Here is an 18,991-nt window from a genome sequence, read left to right on the forward strand (position 1 = left end):
TAAAATTTTTAAACAATTCTAATTGAAAAATAAGTTTTCAATTTTTTTATTTTATTCATTTTCTGGTACAACCATTATCAAAACTCCCAGAAAAAGAATGAAACTTGTAACACATATAATTAATACTTTATTTTTGCAGTATTGATGCTCCCCTGCTTTTTTTTGCTGGTGAGAGTTTGTTGAACAAGGTTTTTTTGAAGAAGACTCTTGTTGAATATCTACTTTTTTGTTTTTATCATTGTTTCTGTTGTTATTTTGAATCTTATTTTTTAGCTCTAATATAGACTCTAACCCATTTTTAAGTTCCATCAATTCATCACTTCTTTTTTTTAATTCTTGCTTAACATCGTTTATAAGTTGTGGTGTCAATTCTTTTTTATCATCACTATTTTTTGTATCTTTTGACATCACCTAAATACTGTTAATAGTTCTTGTCATTCTAAGATAAAAAATTTTTAGAAACTAAAAGACATAAATTAGTTTAACGTCATTCAAATAATAAATTAATATATTAACTATTATTTAATCTAAATAAAAATAAACGATTGTTATTATCTTTATTTTGTCATTCATTTACTTTCTTTTTTATTAAGTAAAAATACATTTTATTTTTATGTTAGACAATTTTACAATATTTCTTATTAAGTGTTTCATCTTACAATTATCTTACAATTGTTATAACTGTTATTATTACTTTTTCTTATTAAATTAAATTTTTTCATTTTTTAATGACAAGTAAACTAATCCTTTGTTGAATACATTACAACTGTCATTAGTAGTACCACTTTTATGTTACTTAGTTAACTTATTTAATTTTGTTTTGAACAATTGGCTCTATGTTATTTGTAAAGCTAGACTTATTTTTGTATCATATTCAATTATCAAACGATTTATACTTTGTAATTATTTTATCTTATATATAACTGTCAAGTTGTTTATAAAATTTTAAGTTGTATTAATTAATTCTCAGTACATAACTATATCTTTTCTTCATTTTTAATTGTATTTTTTTATTTATTTCATTTTTAAAATATTTTGTTTTTATTCTCTTTTCTATTGAAAGTAAACCTAAATCAAACTTAAATTGAGAGTTATTTGTAATGAATATTTGTAATGAATTTTTAGAAAAAATTGTTATTTAAAAAGAGTAAAACAAATAAACATGTTGATTGTTTTATTCTTTGGCATGTATGAAGAAATAAATTAAAAATAAGAATATATCAATAAGATTTATTTTTTAAAGACATAATTAAATAATTTATTGTTTTATTTAACTTCTGTTGAATATAAATGTTTTTATTGAATTTAATGTTCAGAAGATTTATTCATGAAAATAGTCATAGAAAGGAATAATAGTAGGGAAAACAAGATCTTCACAAACTCGAATAGTACTATTTTTGATTGTGCTTGCTAAGGTTTTTATCATCCCATTTTGTTCAACAGCAGAATCAAACATTTCGGAATATCTCATAACCCATTCATTTATAAACTCTCTATTTTCAATAGTAAATACCCCTGTTTCTAAGCTCTTTGCTCCATTGTAAATTGGTTTAGCAATTTTTTTTATGAAAGGTATTTTAGCAGGTATGCGTGTTACTACTGCAATAAAATGACTACCTGATTTAATATATGGAACTACACCTGTTTTTTCTAATAACGCTGCTTTATCATTATAATACCCTAAACCTTTATAAAGCATTTGTTCACCAAATGTTTCTTTTAATACATGAATTTCTTGTGTTTTGTCTTTATTAATAATGTCATTCAATTTAGTCATTTGTTTAACTTCTTCCTGGATATAAAAAAACGAAGTATTTGTCTTTGTTTCATCTTGAATAATATTTTCTTCTTTTTCATTTAGACTTTGGAGAATTGAATATTGTATTTTCAATTCATCTTGAATTTTGTTAATGTCTACTAAAAGGTTTTTATATTCTAATTGTTTATTTGAATATATTTGAGTAATTTCAATTACTCTTTGTTGTTTTATTTCAATATCTTGTTGGACTTTAATTCCAATTTGTTCATTTAACTGTTTTATTTCTTGTGTTTTTTTCTTCAACTCAAATATAATCTCTAATTCTTTAAGAAGTCTCTTTTGTTCATTTTTTATTTCTTCAAATTCTCTTTCATACTCCATTTTTAATGTACTTTTTTGTTCTAGTGTTGTAGATGTTAATAAAATCAATTCTTGAGCTTGTTTTTTAATTTTTTCCATGGTATTTAACTGAGCAAATTCTTTTTCTAACTTTTAAGATTTTATCGAAAAAAAAATGTATTTGACATTAATTTCATTATTGTTTATTTCATTAAAGATATTAAACGTACTGAAAAATTCATTCTCTTATTTCTTATTATTAACCAAATCCATATGTTAAGTTGTGATATCCAATGCTTTTTTTTATTTTATTATTGAATTAAATATATTTCTATTTTACATGTTAAAGCATAAAGGATAAAGTATCATAAATGTCATTATCTCTTGGTTATCATAAAACCATATCTTTTAATGTATTTAGGACACTCATCTTTTCAGTACATTTTGTAATTCACTATAAAAGTTAACTTTAAGAATTTTAAGAAATGCATAATCACTATTTCTTTACTATGAAATTTATTATTCTATCTCAGTACCTTTTCAATGTTCTAACTTAAAAAAACAATACATTACTATTTTAATTCTCTTCATAATTATGTTATTATATAAATCTTATTCAAGAACAGTCTCAAGATATGATTGTTTATTTAGACTTTCATTAAAACTTTAATATTCTTTGTAGAGTTGTATAGTCATTTAGATGAAGATATCATTGACTTATCAGAAATATTAAATAATTAATTGTTGAATTATTAGTATCTCTCTTAAAAACCAAGAAGGATTGTTTTTTTAATTACGAGAGTGTCAAATTGATTGTTTTGTTATTTTAAAAAGAAAAAACTCTCAACATACATTTTTGTTGGTTGATTTATATTGATATAATAACAACAATTAATTCTAAAACAGAAAATTTTAAAAAGTAATTTAACTTATTATTAAAGACATTATGACAAATACAGGCAAAACATCAATGGCAACACCAGAATGTATAATTGGTGAATCTGTTATTTTTAATTATAAGTTGGTTAGTTCATACTCTAAAGAAATTGGGTTGTGTTTTCAGGTTACTGATGAACCTCACGTTTATGAAGTTGTTAGAATAATCAACTCTAAAGTACTTTTTTTTGAAGACCATCTCTCTCGTCTTCTTTACTCCATTGAACAACTCCCAAAAACTTCTCAAAACAATATCTCTAGTGAATTACTTTATGACAGCACTTATAAACTAATTAAGGCACTTCACTTAATAAATGGAAATATTAGAATTGTCGTTAGTCCAACGTTAATGCTTATTCATGAAAAAGAACATCATTACCCAGACATTGAAACAATAAAAAAGGGTGTAATTTTAGGTGAGGTTGATATTATGAGAGATAACCCAAATGTAAAATCAATGAGAGAAGATTATATCAATAACGTAAAAAAAGCTCATGAACAAGTATTTTTTGGTTCTAAAGTTTTTGAAGTTGTTTTAGTAAATCAAAACCACCAATATACAGAAGGAAGTCGTTCAAATATTTTCTTTATAAATTCAAATGAATTAAGGACAGCACCTGATAGTATGGTACTAAAAGGAATTACAAGAAAATATGTTATTCAAGCAGCTGAATCAATTGGTCTTGTTATTAATCAAACATGTATTACCCAACAAGAACTTCCTCATTATAAAGCTTTTCTTTCTGGTACTTCTCTTAATATCCTTCCAATTTATTCTATTGGAAATATTCAATTGGATAGTGCAAATGATCAAACAATTCAAAAATTACTTAAGGCATATCTCAGTATTGTCCAAGACTATTTGTCTAGACACTAATAACCTTTTCTTCTAATAATTTATTTTTCTTTTTGAAAAGTGTTAATGATATGTACTTCATAAAGATTCAATTAATTCATATTCAACGTTATTCTTTCATTTTTTATCATTGACGTGGATACCAAAGAGTCTTTATTAAACTAGGTTTAGAAGAAATTAAAAAAATAAAAAAGGATCGAACAAATCCAGTTTTGATGAATTCTCGAAGACCAAATAGTAGAAGAAGTAAATACTTTGATTATGAAATTCCTTCTGGAAAATTCAATAATGAATGGGCAATTACATTATATAATTCAACGGATAAAGATATTGATTCATTAAAACGAATTGCGAATGAAGCTGCTTCTGCAGTTGTTTGTGAAACAAGAAACAGAAGTGGAACAAAAAAGGTTAGAGGATTTTTTGTATTTCCTTATATTAAATCTATGTCACTATTACAACGAGAAATGGAAGGAAGAGGTATTTGGGGAGTTCCTAAATTAAAGCCAAGTGAGATGGAACGATGGGCTGATGTTGGTGATGTTATTGTTGATAAACAAGGTTCTGCCCCAAAAGGTAAAGTTTCCAAAAGAGAAAAATATCGTGGTAATTCATCTTTTAATAAACACCCTACTATATTAGCTACAACTCCATCATTTTCAAATAAACCTTCAAATGGTTTTCTTAATACTAGTAGTAGTGCACCACCTCAAACATCAAAACTAACTAAAACTAGTACATCTATTTCTGCTCCATTAGGTAATAATTCTTCAGCCATAGCTGATTCTCAAATATCTAACACTTCTTTAAAAAAGAATTTCCAAGAAAGTATTTATTTAAAAAGAAAAACAGCAAAAGTACTTCCTGTAATAACAAATAAAAAGAGTTACTTTATATTTGGAAGTTGTAGTGATGAAATAGCACTTAAAATGGCTGAAGAAATGAAAACTCCATATTATATTAAAGACCCTTCAAAATATTGGGATGACTATGATGATGAGAAAGTAATAGTAATTCTTGGACTAAATTCATTAAATGTTCAGTGTTATTCACAACTTCCATCACTCCTTGGTAATTATGCAATTAAAGTCCCAGGAAGAATTTGGCCATTAATGGTTAATCCAACAACAGTAATTATTTCATCATATGATACAATTGATAACATATACAGCTCTTATCCAGTTATACAAGAAATAATAAAAAAGTGTTGTACTATTATTGATTCTTCTTCACAAATACAGGCTTTAAAAACAATAGATATGTCCTCAAGCCTAACAAATACTCAAAACGTTACACCACAAGAAGTGAAAAGTCATCCTTTAATTGAACCATTTGAATCTATACCTCAACCAAAAATATCCCAACCAGATTCTTTTATGAGTAGATTAAAGGAAAGAGAAAAGGACCACACTAGAACCAGATCAGATTCTCGAGATCGTAATTGTCCTTATTCACATTATAATTCACGAACTTCTAGAGATGGTTACGAATTAAATCCTGAATCTGATTATGAAAAACGATTTTGATTGAATTATTTTTTGTTTTTTAAAGTTATTTTTTAAGAAAACACTAAAGTTAAATAATTCTTTTAAAGAAACTTAATTTCGGCAATAGAGATGTTTGGTTACAAAAAAGATAAAATAATAAAATGAATTAAAATGAATTAAAAAAGATGAAGTGTCACATAAAAATGTAGATGGATTTAAAAGTTAAAAAGAAAAGACACAATAGAAGAATTTAGAATATTCTATTTATTGTGAAAGGGTAGAATAAGAATGTAATATGAAAAATCAATCTTGTTTGAATGTAAAAATAAGTTCTATCAAGGTGAGTTGAAAGAGGGATAAAAGTTCTGATAAAGAAAAGAAATAATTAAATCTTAAACAAAATAAATAGTAAAATAAACAAAAAAAAGAAAAAATTACCCTAACACCCAAAATTCTGAGGGAGTGTAGGGAGTTGTTAAGAAGAATATAAAAAGAGTTAGTTCATCTATAAACTAATAGACTATGCAATTTGAAAAAGTTACATACATTGCTGTTCCACAAAAATATGGTCAAAAGAAAGTTGGAGTTGAAGAAGGACCTAAATTTCTCGAAAAATTAGGTTTTATGAATGTCTTAGAACAAGTAGCAAAAAGTGTTAATAAAAAAACCATTACAGAACCAAAAACACCACAAGAATTAGGAGTAACTAATGCAAGAAATTTAAATGAAGTTGAGTCTGTCAATATTGAGCTAAGAGATACAATTGCAAAAGAATATGATGTTAATAATTTACTTATTAATATTGGTGGTGACCATTCTATTGGACTTGGAACTATTGCTGGTGTTGTTAAAGCAATGAAACCAAATGCTAGGGTTGGTGTTGTTTGGTTTGATGCTCATCCTGATATGAACACTCCAGAAAATTCACCTTCTGGAAATATCCATGGAATGCCATTAGCTTGTGCTGTTGGTCTTGGACCACAAAGACTTACTTCTATTATGCCACATTATATTACTCCTAAAGATATTATGTATGTTGGAATTAGAAGTATTGATGTTGGAGAACAATTTGAAATTCAAGATAAACATATTGACCACTTCACTGCTGAAGATGTTAAAAGAGTTGGAATGAAAGAAGTCATTGAAGCAATCAATAAAAAGTTTGTCGATTATGATGTAATCCATTTATCATTTGACATTGATGGTATTGACCCAGAATTCATTTTGGGAACTGGCACTCCAGTACCGAAAGGAATTTCTTTAGAAGATTCTTTATATTTTATGTCTGAAATGGGTAAAATGAAAAAATTACATTCTGTTGATATAGTTGAATATAATCCTAAAATTGAAGAAGAAATTACTGGAAAAAATGTTTTGAAATGTATCTCTTCACTTTTTGGTATAAAGTGTTGACATACTAATTGCTGGCTCCAACAACTTTTTCTTTATTGTAGAATTCAGCATTTTTGTTCATTTTATTTTTATTTTGTAATGTCATTACTTTAAAAATGAGCTAAAGTAATTTTTGAAAATGATACATCAAAAACACCATATAAACATGAAAATAAATCCAGTCTTTGAATCTTCAATTATTGTCTTGTCATAATGTTGCCATTGTGTAGAAAATATCTTATTCATTATTATATGGATATCAATAATTATTATTTATGAGAGAATATCAATTATTGTTATAAAAGATTGGATATTTATAATGACTGGGTAGTATTACTGAATTATTAGAAGGGGATATTATCAAAGAAATAGGATTTATTTATTCTCGATGATAAATGAAATTAGTCATAATAATAAAGTGGTATAATAAATTTATCATACAACAACAGTATAAAAGAATGAATTATTTTAATATTCATTCAATTCAAAATAAAAATCAAATAATAACTGCAATGAAGAAATAATTAAGTTGATGGATGATGTTTGAAAAGAATGTAATTTAATAGAAATAAAAGTTGTTGAAGTAACTGAACTACTCACTTTTTAACATGATAAAAAATACTAAATTATTAGGTAAATTATAATTGATTTCTTTATTTAAAATAAATCAACAAGTAATACCAACAAGTATTAAGAAGATTTTATTAGGGCAATTCAGAATAATTAATTCTTAACTAGAATTATTTTGATATGTTTTATTTCATATACTTCTTTAAATACTTTAACTATATACTACAATTTTTGCTTGTGTTTTATGTTTGTTTGATAAGAATAAAAAAATAGGTAATAAGAAAAGAATAAAAGTATTTTAATATAACATGTTTTGTTTGTTTTTATTTCTTTTATTCTTTGTGGTTATTTTCTTCACCTTTTTATTATTATTTGAGAATCAATCTTTTCTTTATTCTTTTGTTTTTGTTCATTTAGTCTTGTTAAGTATATATTTTTTAGTATTTGTTTATGATTTGATTAACTTTCTATAGAAAAGAATAAAATGAAAAATGAAAAAACTAAAAAAATGTAAATAAGAAAAAGGACATGAAGTAAGCCATTCCTAATGGCATGACGTGGAAAACAATATTATTAAAAGGACTTATCTTAATAATGCATCATCTCAAATTTAAAAAAAAGATGGACGATACAGTAAGTTATGAAAATCTTATTCCTAGTGAAGAACGAGATATTATGAAATTAGAACATTATCCACATACTATTTCATATGGTAATTATTTGTGTAATTCTCTGAAGTCACCATCCCCAAATTATTCAAATCAACCACCATCATTATTTGTTGCTGTTGACACAACAAATAATACAATGTTTACTAAATCTATTATTTATGTTGTAAAGAAGCTTGTTCCAGAATTTAAAGATACTGCAGCTGATAAGTTTACTTTCAGACATTTCACTGAAGGAATTACAAATAAACTTGTTTGTATAACAGACACTACAAATGGTTTTGCTGTTAATGTAAGAACTTATGGATCTTATACAGAATATGTCATCGATAGAAAACAAGAACTTCTTATTACAGAGGCATGTAGTTCAGTAATATTATATGGTACTTTTTTAAATGGGGTTGTATATTCATATATTCCAGGAAGAACACTTACAATAGGTGATTTAATTGATCTCAACACATTTAGAAATACAGCAATTGCTATTGCCAAACATCATAAAATTAATCCTCCACTCATCAAATCTCCATTATTATTTGTTACATTAAGAAAATGGATTATCAATGTACCAACAGAATATGTAGACTCTAAGAAAGTACCGTTTGATGTTAAAATATTAAAGAATGAGTTAATATTTTTAGAGAATATATTAAAAAATAAATCAGATGTAGTGTTATGTCATAATGACTTATTATTAAAAAATTTCATTAAAGGAGAAGATAATGTTTCTTTGATTGACTATGAATATAGTGGGTATAATTATCGTGCATTTGATTTAGCAAATCATTTTTGTGAATGGTGTGGGTTTGATTGTAATTGGGATAGTTATCCAAATGAAGAAACACAACGTCGATTCATTGGTATTTATCTTTCTACTTATTATAAAAAATCTGTTGAAGAATTATCTTCTGAAATAGAAAAAATTATTGAAGATGTAAAATGGTTTGAGTTAGCTTCTCATTATTTCTGGGGTACATGGGCGCTTATTCAAGCAGCATTATCAACTATTGATTTTGGTTATATTGAATATGCCCATAAACGTTTTGATCGTTATTTTGTTGTTAAGGCTCTTTTATTAAAAGAACATCCTCAAGTTGCTAAATAAATACGTTTTTATTAAATATATTTGGTTATTTTATAAGTATAAGTTTTATAAAAGCCTTTAATAAAATTCCCATTAACTTCAAGCATTTTATATTCTTAAAAAAAACTTTGTTTATCTTCTATAACTTTCTAGATCTTCTATGTAAAACGAAAAAAGAAAATACGAAAAAAATAGACTAAGTTAATGGAAAAAAGAGGGAAAAGAGGTAGTATTAAGGGAATTAAAATTGGATTTAAATCTTAGGAAAATAGAATAAGAGAATAAGAGAATAAGAGAAAAATAGCTAAGAAGTAATGTAAAATTACCTAATTTTTTAGGAAAAGAAGAATTTTAAAGAAGAGAAGTATTTAAAGAACTTAATATCTCCTATTAAACAGATAGAAAACTTTACTAAGAATATATATGATTAAAAATGTTTCACCCTCAGACCCTGATTCTGACCATGACGATCTAACTTGGATACAATGGTTTTGTTCACTTTCTGGAAATGAATATTTTGTTGAAGTTGATGAACAATTTATTGATGACGAATTTAATTTATATGGACTAGACAAATTTGTTACAAACTACGAATCTGCACTTAATATTATTTTGAACTGTGGTTATAATGAAAGTAAATCACGTGGAACTGATCCACATTTACTTCAAAAATCTGCAATGAAGTTATATGGATTAATTCATGCTCGATTTATTCTTTCTCCAAATGGAATGAAAAAAATGAAAAAAAAAATAAATGAAAATACATTTGGTCGTTGTCAACGATTAAAATGTTCTGATCAAAATTTACTCCCAGTTGGTATTTATAATACCCCAGGAGAAGAGTCTGTTAAATTGTTTTGTCCACGATGTGGTGATTTATATATTCCAATGCCACCACATGATTCTCGTATTGATGGTGCGTTTATTGGTACAAATTTTCCACATCTATATATGTTACAATATCCTGATGTTGTTGAAGAAAGTTCTAGCTCATCTGACTCACTTTCTAATTCTCTGAATAGTTCAAGTTCTGATGAGTATGTTCCTACGATTTTTGGGTTTAAAATAAATACTAATCCAAAGAAAGGTATTGTCTCAAAACCTTTAATTCCAGTTAGACGAACTTTTGTTTGTTATTAAAATAATATTAATTAAATTCTATTAAATCATTTGTGTTAGAAAAATTAATAAAAAATTGTTTATTTTATAAAAATATATCTTGGTTATTTTTGACTATATCGTGGAATGGATGGATAGCCATTAGGTGGTACGTTTGATGGTACATTTGATGGTGGAATTCCGTAAGGTGATGGAGGATAGTAATTACATTTATAATATTTAGGATTTTGTTGTGGGAAGAATGGTTGTGGTGGATAATAGATTGGAGGTGGAACAAGCATTGGTCCTACAATTGGATAAGGTTTTTGGTAACAATTAAACATAGGATATTTCATGTTCTTATTACTTTTTTTCAACATTTTCTTTTCTCTTTTTTTTTCTTTCTTTGAAAGATACTTCTTATATTTTAAACTTTCATCAAACAATTCTTCATCAATAAAGTCATCACCTTCTTTTTCAGTACCAACTCTTTGTTCTTTTAAATATTTCTTAATAATTTTCTTAGCTACCTTTTCAGACTTATATTGAACGTAGGCTTTAATTAATTTTCTTTGTTCTTTTGGGAGTGAACTTAAACACTTCTCCCAAGAACTTTTCAATTCTGTTATTTCTTCATCACAAGACTTTTCATCAGACAGACTATCTTCTTGTTGAATATCTGTAGAATAAGGATAAGCTATGTCCATAATAAAATCAAGTTCTTGTCTAGGAACTTGTAATTATAAATATACCGAAAAACTTTTTTGTTAATGAGGAATTATTCTATCCTATTTTATAAAGAGATTTTCTTTCTATTAGTAAATAGTAATTTTAACGATTTTTTAATCAAAGAATAATCAATTCGGGCGATGAATATGTACTGAAGCTAGTTCTTGAGGTAATTTATCTACGGCTTCCCATAAGAAACAAATTGACTCAACAACCATTTGGTTTGACTGGTTTTGAATTAAGAATGACTTTAAACAGTCAAAATATAAGGAATTGGAGATTTCTGATATACAATTTAATCCTGCTCGTAGTTTAGAGCGTGTAACAATAGACTCATCATCAAAAGAATGTACACAACATAATGGTATTAATATTTTTAAATATTCTATTGAGAATTTCTGGAGAGAACTCTCAAGCTCAGGAGTGTCATCATATAAAGTGTACATCTCTTCAAAGAACTCCATCACATCAACACAATTTTCTAATGAAGTAGAACAATACTGTAATAATACTGGGATGATATCAATGAGGATTGGTGCGTCATAAAATGCAATTGAAAAATTAATCAAAGTTTGCAATGCGTTTGGTGTTTGTAAAAGAATAATTAATTGAATGACTTGAGTTGTCATTTGAAGAAAAGGTTGTTCAATTAATTCTGAAGCTATTAATATTAAAGAATAGTCACAAAATGAATGAATAAATATTCACAAACCTCGTATAAATAAGTTTGAAAATAAGTCTAATGAATAGTCAACATAAGTAGAATTTTTTAATGACAAATAAACTATCTGTAATAAAGATGAAAGTAATTCTTTTGGAAATGTAGATGAATACTGAACAGCATCAGATAAAATTAAAATAGATGAAAGGTTATTTGTTTGTATAAACGTTGTCATAATTTCTTTTTGAAACGAAGTTATCAGTTTTTGTAATTGAACTGAAAGGTCATATGGTAATATATCAATAGTTTCATATATCCCATGTAATAATTGAATTTGTAAATCTAATGATGAATAGGATTGTAACACTATCATTGGATTGCATTTTGTTTGTAATATGTACATTGCAATAGTATAACTAATTACAGAGTTCATTCTATTAACATAATAGTCAAAAATTTTTGTACATTTATAATACAAAAAAAACTAAAACAAACTTATTTAATAAGAATATAGGTAATTGGTTTGACTGTTGGTGAAGAGCCATAATATGTTGCAACAGTTGTTGAATTATTTCAGTTGAAAATCTCCTTCTTTTAATAAAATTATAAAAGGCATTTAATGAAAAAAAGAGAAGCTCTTGGTCTCCTAGTTGAACTGCATGTTGAAGTAGTTTCCCTGCACTATCACTTTCTAAGTATTGTGTTAGTTGATGTTCTACTTCTTTACGTATTGTTGGATTGTTATTTGAATAGAAAGTGTGAACTAACTCTCTTAGATGAACAATCGTTTGGTGGTTCTCTTCCCCAAAAGGATTCATATGATTTTTTATCAAACTCTTTTTTAAAGGGTTTATATTTTTGTTTTATATAACAAATTCATTTATTTAAAGAAACAAACTACAAAAACTATTCTATGGAAAGACAAGTCGATATCATCGATCAAATTTTTGCGAACATTGATTACCTTAACGATGCTATGTGTTTGCCATTAATTGAACTAACAAACAGATTAGGAACAGCAAGTCAAAAAGAGCCACAATTAACAGATGATGATTATAAAAAATATGCTAAAGATATTATTGGAATATCAAAAGGAGTTTGTTGGTTTTATCTTTTTTTGATATGCTAATTGTTTTTGTTAGACATTACCAATTAATTTAATAGTTGGATGGATTAATTGATATATTACCACCTTCAGAAATTGATACAGAGAAGAATAATGATAAGATAAAAGAACTTACTGAAAGAAATACAATAATTGATGCAAAATTAAAAGAAATCTTAAAAGAAAGTGATGAGTGTCTATCTCATCTTTACAGTCTTGATAATGCAGTGAAACAAGAAGTTATTTATTCTAAAAAATAATTAATTTACTATGTCAAGTGAAAAGAAGTCATGTTGATTTTATATCAGTTTAAAAAGATAACTATATAAAATATAGTTTTTCTTCTACAAAGAATAAATACTATTGATGGACTTATTATTAACAAATACAGAATATATTATAGTAGAAGAAAAACCTTTTGTCATGAAAAATCCTTGTTTGGAATTAATGTTCTTTGTCTCACTTGGATTAGCACTTGTAGCAGTGCCTTATTATTTCTACTTAACTCACTCAAATTGTTTCAGGTAAAGGTAAGTCCATCTCCTTTATATTTTATACTGACAATGTTTTAAATTGGATTAATTAATTAAACATTCTTTCTCGTTATTAATTTTTAAAATTTTTAAGAAAAATATTTTAAGTATATTTCGAGGTTAATTTATTGTAAATTGACTTTGAAGTATTTCTTCTTTATTTTCCATTATTCATCAGCATTTGTTTTTTTCTAGTTAATTTATAGAATAACCTATGTTATATTTCATAGTTTTTAACAGTAGTTTATGATTGTACATCATTTCGTAATATTTCTGTATTTTCTTAATTTGGTATTATTATTAATTCTAAGTTTATTAAATATGCAAAGATAGTCATTAAATAGTCATTATTTTATATAATTATTTTCATAATATGCTCTCATTGTTATACTCATGTGTTTAATTATTAATAATAACAACATAAAAGCTATTGGACAAATAGTTAAATAAAGATTATTAAATAAGGAGCAATAAAAATTAAGTTAGTAAGAATCAAGTTTAAAGAAAGAGACTCAAAAAAATGAATACCCTTAATCAATAAGTTAATTATTTAAGTTTGGTTTCAAAATTAAAAAGAAGTACCTTCAATACATAACCAGAAACAAGTAAATATAATTTAGTTAAACTCAGTAATAATGAAAGTTATTATTAGCAACGATTATATAATAAGAAGATTCACTCTTGGTGTAGATGTAAATTCATTTGATCCAAATAAAATGGGAAGATTACCAGTACATAAAAAATATTAAATAATAAATTAATTTAGTTTCAATAGAATTGGTTTCTATTGTTCATTGTTCTTGGGAGACTAATTCTGTCTCATTGTCATTATCTGGCAGATCTTTAATACAAAGGAATAATTAACAATGAAATTATTAGATGATGTTTAAAATATAAAATAATTCTAAATAAATATAGAAATATAAATATAGAATAAAGACAAATAGAAATAAAGTAGAAATGATAATAAAATAGTTGAAACCATCAATAAAACTGAATTTCGTTTCAATTTGAATTAATGAAAATGAAATAATATTAATGAAAATGCCAATGATATGAATAAATAGAATATAAAATCAAATTAATGAATATAAAATCAATACAAACAAGTAATGACATAAATAAACAAACTATAAAATACGATAATACAACAATGAACATTCAATAATATTTCATCAATTATTAAATATAAATAAAGTATTTATAGATGAGTTTGTAGTTTCAACCTAAAGTGGATGATTGTATATAAAATAATATAAATAAAATAAACAGAATATATTAAACAAGAAATATAAACATATTAAATTCGTATTGTATTTTATTATTTTTATTTATCTGATTCTTCTAATTTCTTGATTTTATCTTATATATTCATTTCTCCAATTGAAACAATTTTATCTATTAAATCATTATGTACTTTATTTACTGTTTCTTCATCATTATCACATTCTTTTATTATTCTTTCAATTTTGTTCATTACTGTATTTATTTGGTTTATTGTTTCTTGGCCTTTCTCTACCACTAATTTTCTTCTTCTTTATGTTTCTTCCATCCTATCAAATATTCATTTTCCTCTTTTAATAGATTCTGAATATTTTTCGTTCTCGTTTATTTTAAATACTTCATAAATAATATTGATAATTCTTATTAACATCATCAATTGATTGTTGAATCTTTGGAATCGTTTATACTACTTCTTTAATAAATTGGTTTTTCTTGTTTATTAACTCTTCCATTTTAATTTAATTTGATGTTTATAAGTTCAAAATATTTATGTTTAAATAGTTAATACACGTTATTAACACATCAAGTCAAGTATTATTTTTAACATCATTCTATTTTATATCAAACATCATTCCTTTATTTTACATTAACAACAATTAATAACGATGAATGAGCATAAAATAAAGAAAAACCAAACTATATCATCAGAAGTGATTATAAAAACACAAAATAAGTATAGAAATGAACATGAAAAATTAAATGATAATAAATTAATAATAATAACAGTAAAAATAAAAGAATGAGAAAGTAGAAACGATAGATAAATAAAAGGTGATGATGATAACATCATAAATAAATTGTTTAATAGATAGAATATAAAATGATAGATGATAAAAGTATATAAAGATAAAAAAAAAGCGATCAAATTCTAGTAAATAAGTCATGAAAATTAAGAATACAAATTAAAAACAAGAGAAAAGAACAATAAAAGAAATAACACATGAAATAAGTGGTATTAAAACATTCTTTATTCTTTTTTTAATTAATTATTTTCATGTTAAATTTATTAAGAGTTAAGATATTTTCTTTTGATTATTAATTTTAATAAAAAAAATCTGGATATATCACATAAATTATTTAAATGATTATTAATGTCATACTAAAAATGGCATAATGAAAAATGAGATTGAAAAGAGGTGACAAAACTTAAAAATAATAGAAGCTGTACAATGAATGAGATGAGTGAGATTGTGCTTAAAGATGATAAAAATATGATAATTGAAAATATGTATTACAGTTGTAGAAGGGTTACTATCAGACAAAAGTATTGTGAAATATGGAAAATTAAAAAACGACAGATGATGATTGACATTAATTTAAATAAAATTACAGAAGAAGAAAAGAAATTGATTATTAAGTGTGTTGAATACTACCAAGATACATTCCAAATATATGACTGTATTTCTCCAGTTAATCATTTCATTGTCACGAGAAGTAATCAAATAGAACATCTTATTCTGTTTACTCCTCTTCCACTTAAATCTCAACTAAATGAATACTTTTCACCTAATTCTCGAATTAGTGGAAGTGAAAAACAATTACATTCTACCACCATTATTACTCTACTCAATATTCTTAAAAATAAATCATTAATTCATAAAGTAATTCTTAATTATCAACAACTCAATATATCTCTCTTTGAAATTGACTCAAGTCCATTTCCATTAATACAATTAACTCCATTAGCATTTATTAATCAAATTCTTACTCCTTTACAATCTAATATTCCAAATAATTGTAGTTATTGTCAAGATCGGACTAAAAAACTCACACGTCTTCAACTTGAGAGTATTAATTCATTGATGTCCTTAGTACAAGTAAATCAATGTTCTATCATAGAAACTATAAACAGTTATACTGAATTTGAACGTGAATTAGAAAAACTATCTAATACAATAAAAAAGATTTCCTCTAAGAAAAGTTCATCATCAGTGAAAGAAATAGTTGTAGATGATTATTATGTTATTTCAGAAATTGGTAAGGGAAGTTTTGGAACAATATTTAAAAGTATTGAAAAGAGTAGTGGAAAAGTAGTTGTTTTAAAAGAAAGTTTTAATGAAAAAAGTGATAACTTAATAAAAGAAGAACGAATAATGGAAATGTGTCATCATCCTAATATTATTAAATGCTATGGTTATTCTACTTTATATAATAGAAAAAGTGAAAATAATTATTTAATGAATGGAAGTTGTATTGCGTTAGAATATTGTAAATTTGGTAATTTAAGTGATTTTCTTTCAAAAAAAATAATGAAAAATGATAAACTATCTTTTAGTCAAGCTAAACTAGTTTTTGGTCAAATTGTATCTTCATGTATTTATTTACATTCTGTATTTGGCATTATTCATCGTGATATTAAATTAGAAAACTTCCTTGTTTATGATGAGTTTCCTTCTATTATTATTAAACTCTGTGATTTTGGTGTTGCATTGAAAGCTACAAAAGACATGGAATATGGAGTTGGTTCTCCATTATATGCTGCTCCAGAAATTGTATTTCAACAAACATACAATGATAATAGTGATTTATATTCATTAGGAATTGTTTTGTATTACTTGATATATCTTCAATTCCCTTTCAAAATTAATTCACTAAATGAACTTAAAGAAAGGTATCTTCTTAGTGAGAATATTGACTTTTTATGGACTGAAAATAAGAAAGAATATGTTTTTCTTGTTGATTTACTTAAAAAACTTATTGTTTTTGAACGGAAAAAAAGAATGACATGGGATCAATTTAAAACTCATCCATTCGTTGTTGATTGTTTAAAACAAATAACCTTTGTTCATTAAATTGTTATATTTTAATTCAGTTAGTATGTGTTTTGTTCTTCAAAGTTGTATGATTTATGAACGACGAGTAAATGTAACAATTAGTCGTACAACACCTGAATGACTAACTTGTTCATAATGATAATCAAATCCTTGTTGTTTCATTAATTCAAAAAAATCAACAATTCTTCCTCCATTTCCAATGTAAACAACTTTTGCAGCAATAATAGCTTTACCATCTTCTTTTAATAATCGAGAAAGTAGATGAGCAAGTTTAGGTTGATATTCAGGATTATAAGTAACATCACCACCAATTATATAATCATATCTCCCTTCTACTATTAAATCCCAATCACCACTAATGAATTTTACATTACTGATATCAAGTTCATTTACTTGAAAATTTAATTTTGTAAGTTCAAGAACATCGCTATTATAATCAGCTACATCAACTTCAATACCATGTTTTTTCAATAATACGGATGGCAGTGCTTGTCCACATCCAACTTCTAATACTTTTTTCCCTTTAAACAATTCAATATGATGAGCAATATAATTATAAAGATCATCACCACCTTCCCATATTTGAAACCCACCTTCATAAACACCAGTTTTAATAGTTTGAACACTAGCATGTTTAATTTTTTTGACTTGTTCAATTCCATCACATTTGGGGTAATAATCGCTTTGCATTTTTTAAGTATTAAAATTTCTATTTCTTTTTTTAATTTTTTTATTTTTATTGATTGATAAGGAATACACATTAAGTCTTTTAAAAAGAGAGTTTATTTAGGTAGGAGATTCTATAGTCAATCTTTATGACTTATTTTTTTATTGAAAAGAAAATATAAAATAGATTAATCTAATGGGATGTTAAGCATCCTGAAGTGAAGACTTCAACAAAAAAAATCCTTAAGATATTTAAGAGATTAGATTAAGTTCTTATTTTATAGAGTCACAACCATAAAAGAAATTCTTTGTTTCAATACATAAAACATAATAATTATTATTCCAACAAAAATATATTTGCAAGAATTGAATCAATAAACAAAAGTCAATAACATTTAGTTAGAACAATTTGTTTAATTTCGTTCTATGTGAAAGAAGTAGCAAACTCTTTGAATGATATATTTTCTTTTTTTTTTCTTTAAATGTTTTTTTTCCCTTAGGTGACAAAGAATATAGTCATCAATCTCATTTAAATTGGAACGAAGAAATGGGTCTGTTGTTTTAGACAGTGTTTTCTTGATTTTTTTCAGACAGTGAATTTCTTGACAAGACATTGTGTATTGAAACTTTAATTCCAATAAGCTAAGTTTCCTTTTTACTTTGGGATCAAACATATCTTCTGATGAGTTATTCATATAAAGACTACTAACTTCTGTTGTGATTGGTACATTTTTTGTAGTTCGAAGATGAATTGGAGAGATAGAAGTGAGAGTTTCATCATCTAGATGGAGTTGTGTTGCCGAAGATTCACTTAGTGTTATGTCACCATAGTTTAAGAAGAATTGTTGAGAAAGAGGGAGGGGAAAATTTTCCAGTGGGGTAACATTAAGTTCATTTTGTTGGTTCTCACTTTCATCCATTTGTTTATTCTTCTTTTTGAAGTATTGTTTAATAGAGATTTCTTTTCATTCTCCAAAGATAAACAAATTTTGAATTTAAGTCAAATGAAAATATTTTACATGAAACTTTTTTTTATTGTTTTAACGACAC

General features: G+C 25.3%; 13 protein-coding genes across 13 annotated transcripts, besides 2 other annotated features; 7 read left to right on the top strand and 6 right to left on the bottom strand.

Annotated features, from left to right (window-relative positions):
• Positions 1–51: 51 nt before the first annotated feature.
• Positions 52–408, bottom strand: EHI_152290 (uncharacterized protein; the record flags this gene model as incomplete). Its single annotated transcript, XM_001913320.1, has 1 exon — positions 52–408. The coding sequence occupies one exon, from the start codon at positions 406–408 to the stop codon at positions 52–54; it is 357 nt and encodes a 118-aa protein (XP_001913355.1).
• A 913-nt stretch (positions 409–1,321) lies between these two features.
• On the bottom strand, positions 1,322–2,218 carry EHI_152300 (uncharacterized protein; the record flags this gene model as incomplete). Its single annotated transcript, XM_651889.1, has 1 exon — positions 1,322–2,218. The coding sequence occupies one exon, from the start codon at positions 2,216–2,218 to the stop codon at positions 1,322–1,324; it is 897 nt and encodes a 298-aa protein (XP_656981.1).
• An 826-nt stretch (positions 2,219–3,044) lies between these two features.
• EHI_152310 (branched-chain amino acid aminotransferase, putative) lies at positions 3,045–3,911 on the top strand (the record flags this gene model as incomplete). The annotated part of the gene is made up of 1 exon (XM_651888.1): positions 3,045–3,911. One exon carries the CDS (start codon positions 3,045–3,047, stop codon positions 3,909–3,911), a length of 867 nt encoding a protein of 288 aa, XP_656980.1.
• Positions 3,912–4,105: 194 nt separating this feature from the next.
• EHI_152320 (uncharacterized protein) lies at positions 4,106–5,416 on the top strand (the record flags this gene model as incomplete). The annotated part of the gene is made up of 1 exon (XM_651887.1): positions 4,106–5,416. One exon carries the CDS (start codon positions 4,106–4,108, stop codon positions 5,414–5,416), a length of 1,311 nt encoding a protein of 436 aa, XP_656979.1.
• A 483-nt stretch (positions 5,417–5,899) lies between these two features.
• EHI_152330 (Arginase, putative) lies at positions 5,900–6,790 on the top strand (the record flags this gene model as incomplete). The annotated part of the gene is made up of 1 exon (XM_651886.1): positions 5,900–6,790. One exon carries the CDS (start codon positions 5,900–5,902, stop codon positions 6,788–6,790), a length of 891 nt encoding a protein of 296 aa, XP_656978.1.
• A 331-nt stretch (positions 6,791–7,121) lies between these two features.
• Positions 7,122–7,428: a repeat region.
• A 532-nt stretch (positions 7,429–7,960) lies between these two features.
• On the top strand, positions 7,961–9,136 carry EHI_152340 (choline/ethanolamine kinase, putative; the record flags this gene model as incomplete). The annotated part of the gene is made up of 1 exon (XM_651885.1): positions 7,961–9,136. The coding sequence occupies one exon, from the start codon at positions 7,961–7,963 to the stop codon at positions 9,110–9,112; it is 1,152 nt and encodes a 383-aa protein (XP_656977.1). The 3' UTR covers positions 9,113–9,136.
• A 378-nt stretch (positions 9,137–9,514) lies between these two features.
• Positions 9,515–10,231, top strand: EHI_152350 (casein kinase II regulatory subunit family protein; the record flags this gene model as incomplete). The annotated part of the gene is made up of 1 exon (XM_651884.1): positions 9,515–10,231. One exon carries the CDS (start codon positions 9,515–9,517, stop codon positions 10,229–10,231), a length of 717 nt encoding a protein of 238 aa, XP_656976.1.
• An 83-nt stretch (positions 10,232–10,314) lies between these two features.
• Positions 10,315–10,896, bottom strand: EHI_152360 (uncharacterized protein; the record flags this gene model as incomplete). The annotated part of the gene is made up of 1 exon (XM_651883.1): positions 10,315–10,896. The coding sequence occupies one exon, from the start codon at positions 10,894–10,896 to the stop codon at positions 10,315–10,317; it is 582 nt and encodes a 193-aa protein (XP_656975.1).
• A 150-nt stretch (positions 10,897–11,046) lies between these two features.
• On the bottom strand, positions 11,047–12,397 carry EHI_152370 (uncharacterized protein; the record flags this gene model as incomplete). Its single annotated transcript, XM_651882.2, has 3 exons — positions 11,047–11,579; positions 11,631–12,013; positions 12,075–12,397. The coding sequence occupies 3 exons, from the start codon at positions 12,395–12,397 to the stop codon at positions 11,047–11,049; spliced, it is 1,239 nt and encodes a 412-aa protein (XP_656974.2).
• Positions 12,398–12,492: 95 nt separating this feature from the next.
• Positions 12,493–12,944, top strand: EHI_152380 (uncharacterized protein; the record flags this gene model as incomplete). Its single annotated transcript, XM_651881.1, has 2 exons — positions 12,493–12,675; positions 12,744–12,944. 2 exons carry the CDS (start codon positions 12,493–12,495, stop codon positions 12,942–12,944), a joined length of 384 nt encoding a protein of 127 aa, XP_656973.1.
• A 1,028-nt stretch (positions 12,945–13,972) lies between these two features.
• Positions 13,973–14,038: a repeat region.
• Positions 14,039–15,679: 1,641 nt separating this feature from the next.
• EHI_152390 (protein kinase domain containing protein) lies at positions 15,680–17,293 on the top strand (the record flags this gene model as incomplete). The annotated part of the gene is made up of 1 exon (XM_651880.2): positions 15,680–17,293. The coding sequence occupies one exon, from the start codon at positions 15,680–15,682 to the stop codon at positions 17,291–17,293; it is 1,614 nt and encodes a 537-aa protein (XP_656972.2).
• A 54-nt stretch (positions 17,294–17,347) lies between these two features.
• Positions 17,348–17,965, bottom strand: EHI_152400 (uncharacterized protein; the record flags this gene model as incomplete). The annotated part of the gene is made up of 1 exon (XM_651879.1): positions 17,348–17,965. One exon carries the CDS (start codon positions 17,963–17,965, stop codon positions 17,348–17,350), a length of 618 nt encoding a protein of 205 aa, XP_656971.1.
• A 389-nt stretch (positions 17,966–18,354) lies between these two features.
• Positions 18,355–18,861, bottom strand: EHI_152410 (uncharacterized protein; the record flags this gene model as incomplete). Its single annotated transcript, XM_651878.1, has 1 exon — positions 18,355–18,861. One exon carries the CDS (start codon positions 18,859–18,861, stop codon positions 18,355–18,357), a length of 507 nt encoding a protein of 168 aa, XP_656970.1.
• Positions 18,862–18,991: the final 130 nt, after the last annotated feature.

The sequence above is a fragment of the Entamoeba histolytica genome, genomic scaffold (assembly GCF_000208925.1).
Source record: "Entamoeba histolytica HM-1:IMSS scf_1104750518587 genomic scaffold, whole genome shotgun sequence".
In the NCBI taxonomy this organism is placed as follows: domain Eukaryota; phylum Evosea; order Mastigamoebida; family Endamoebidae; genus Entamoeba; species Entamoeba histolytica.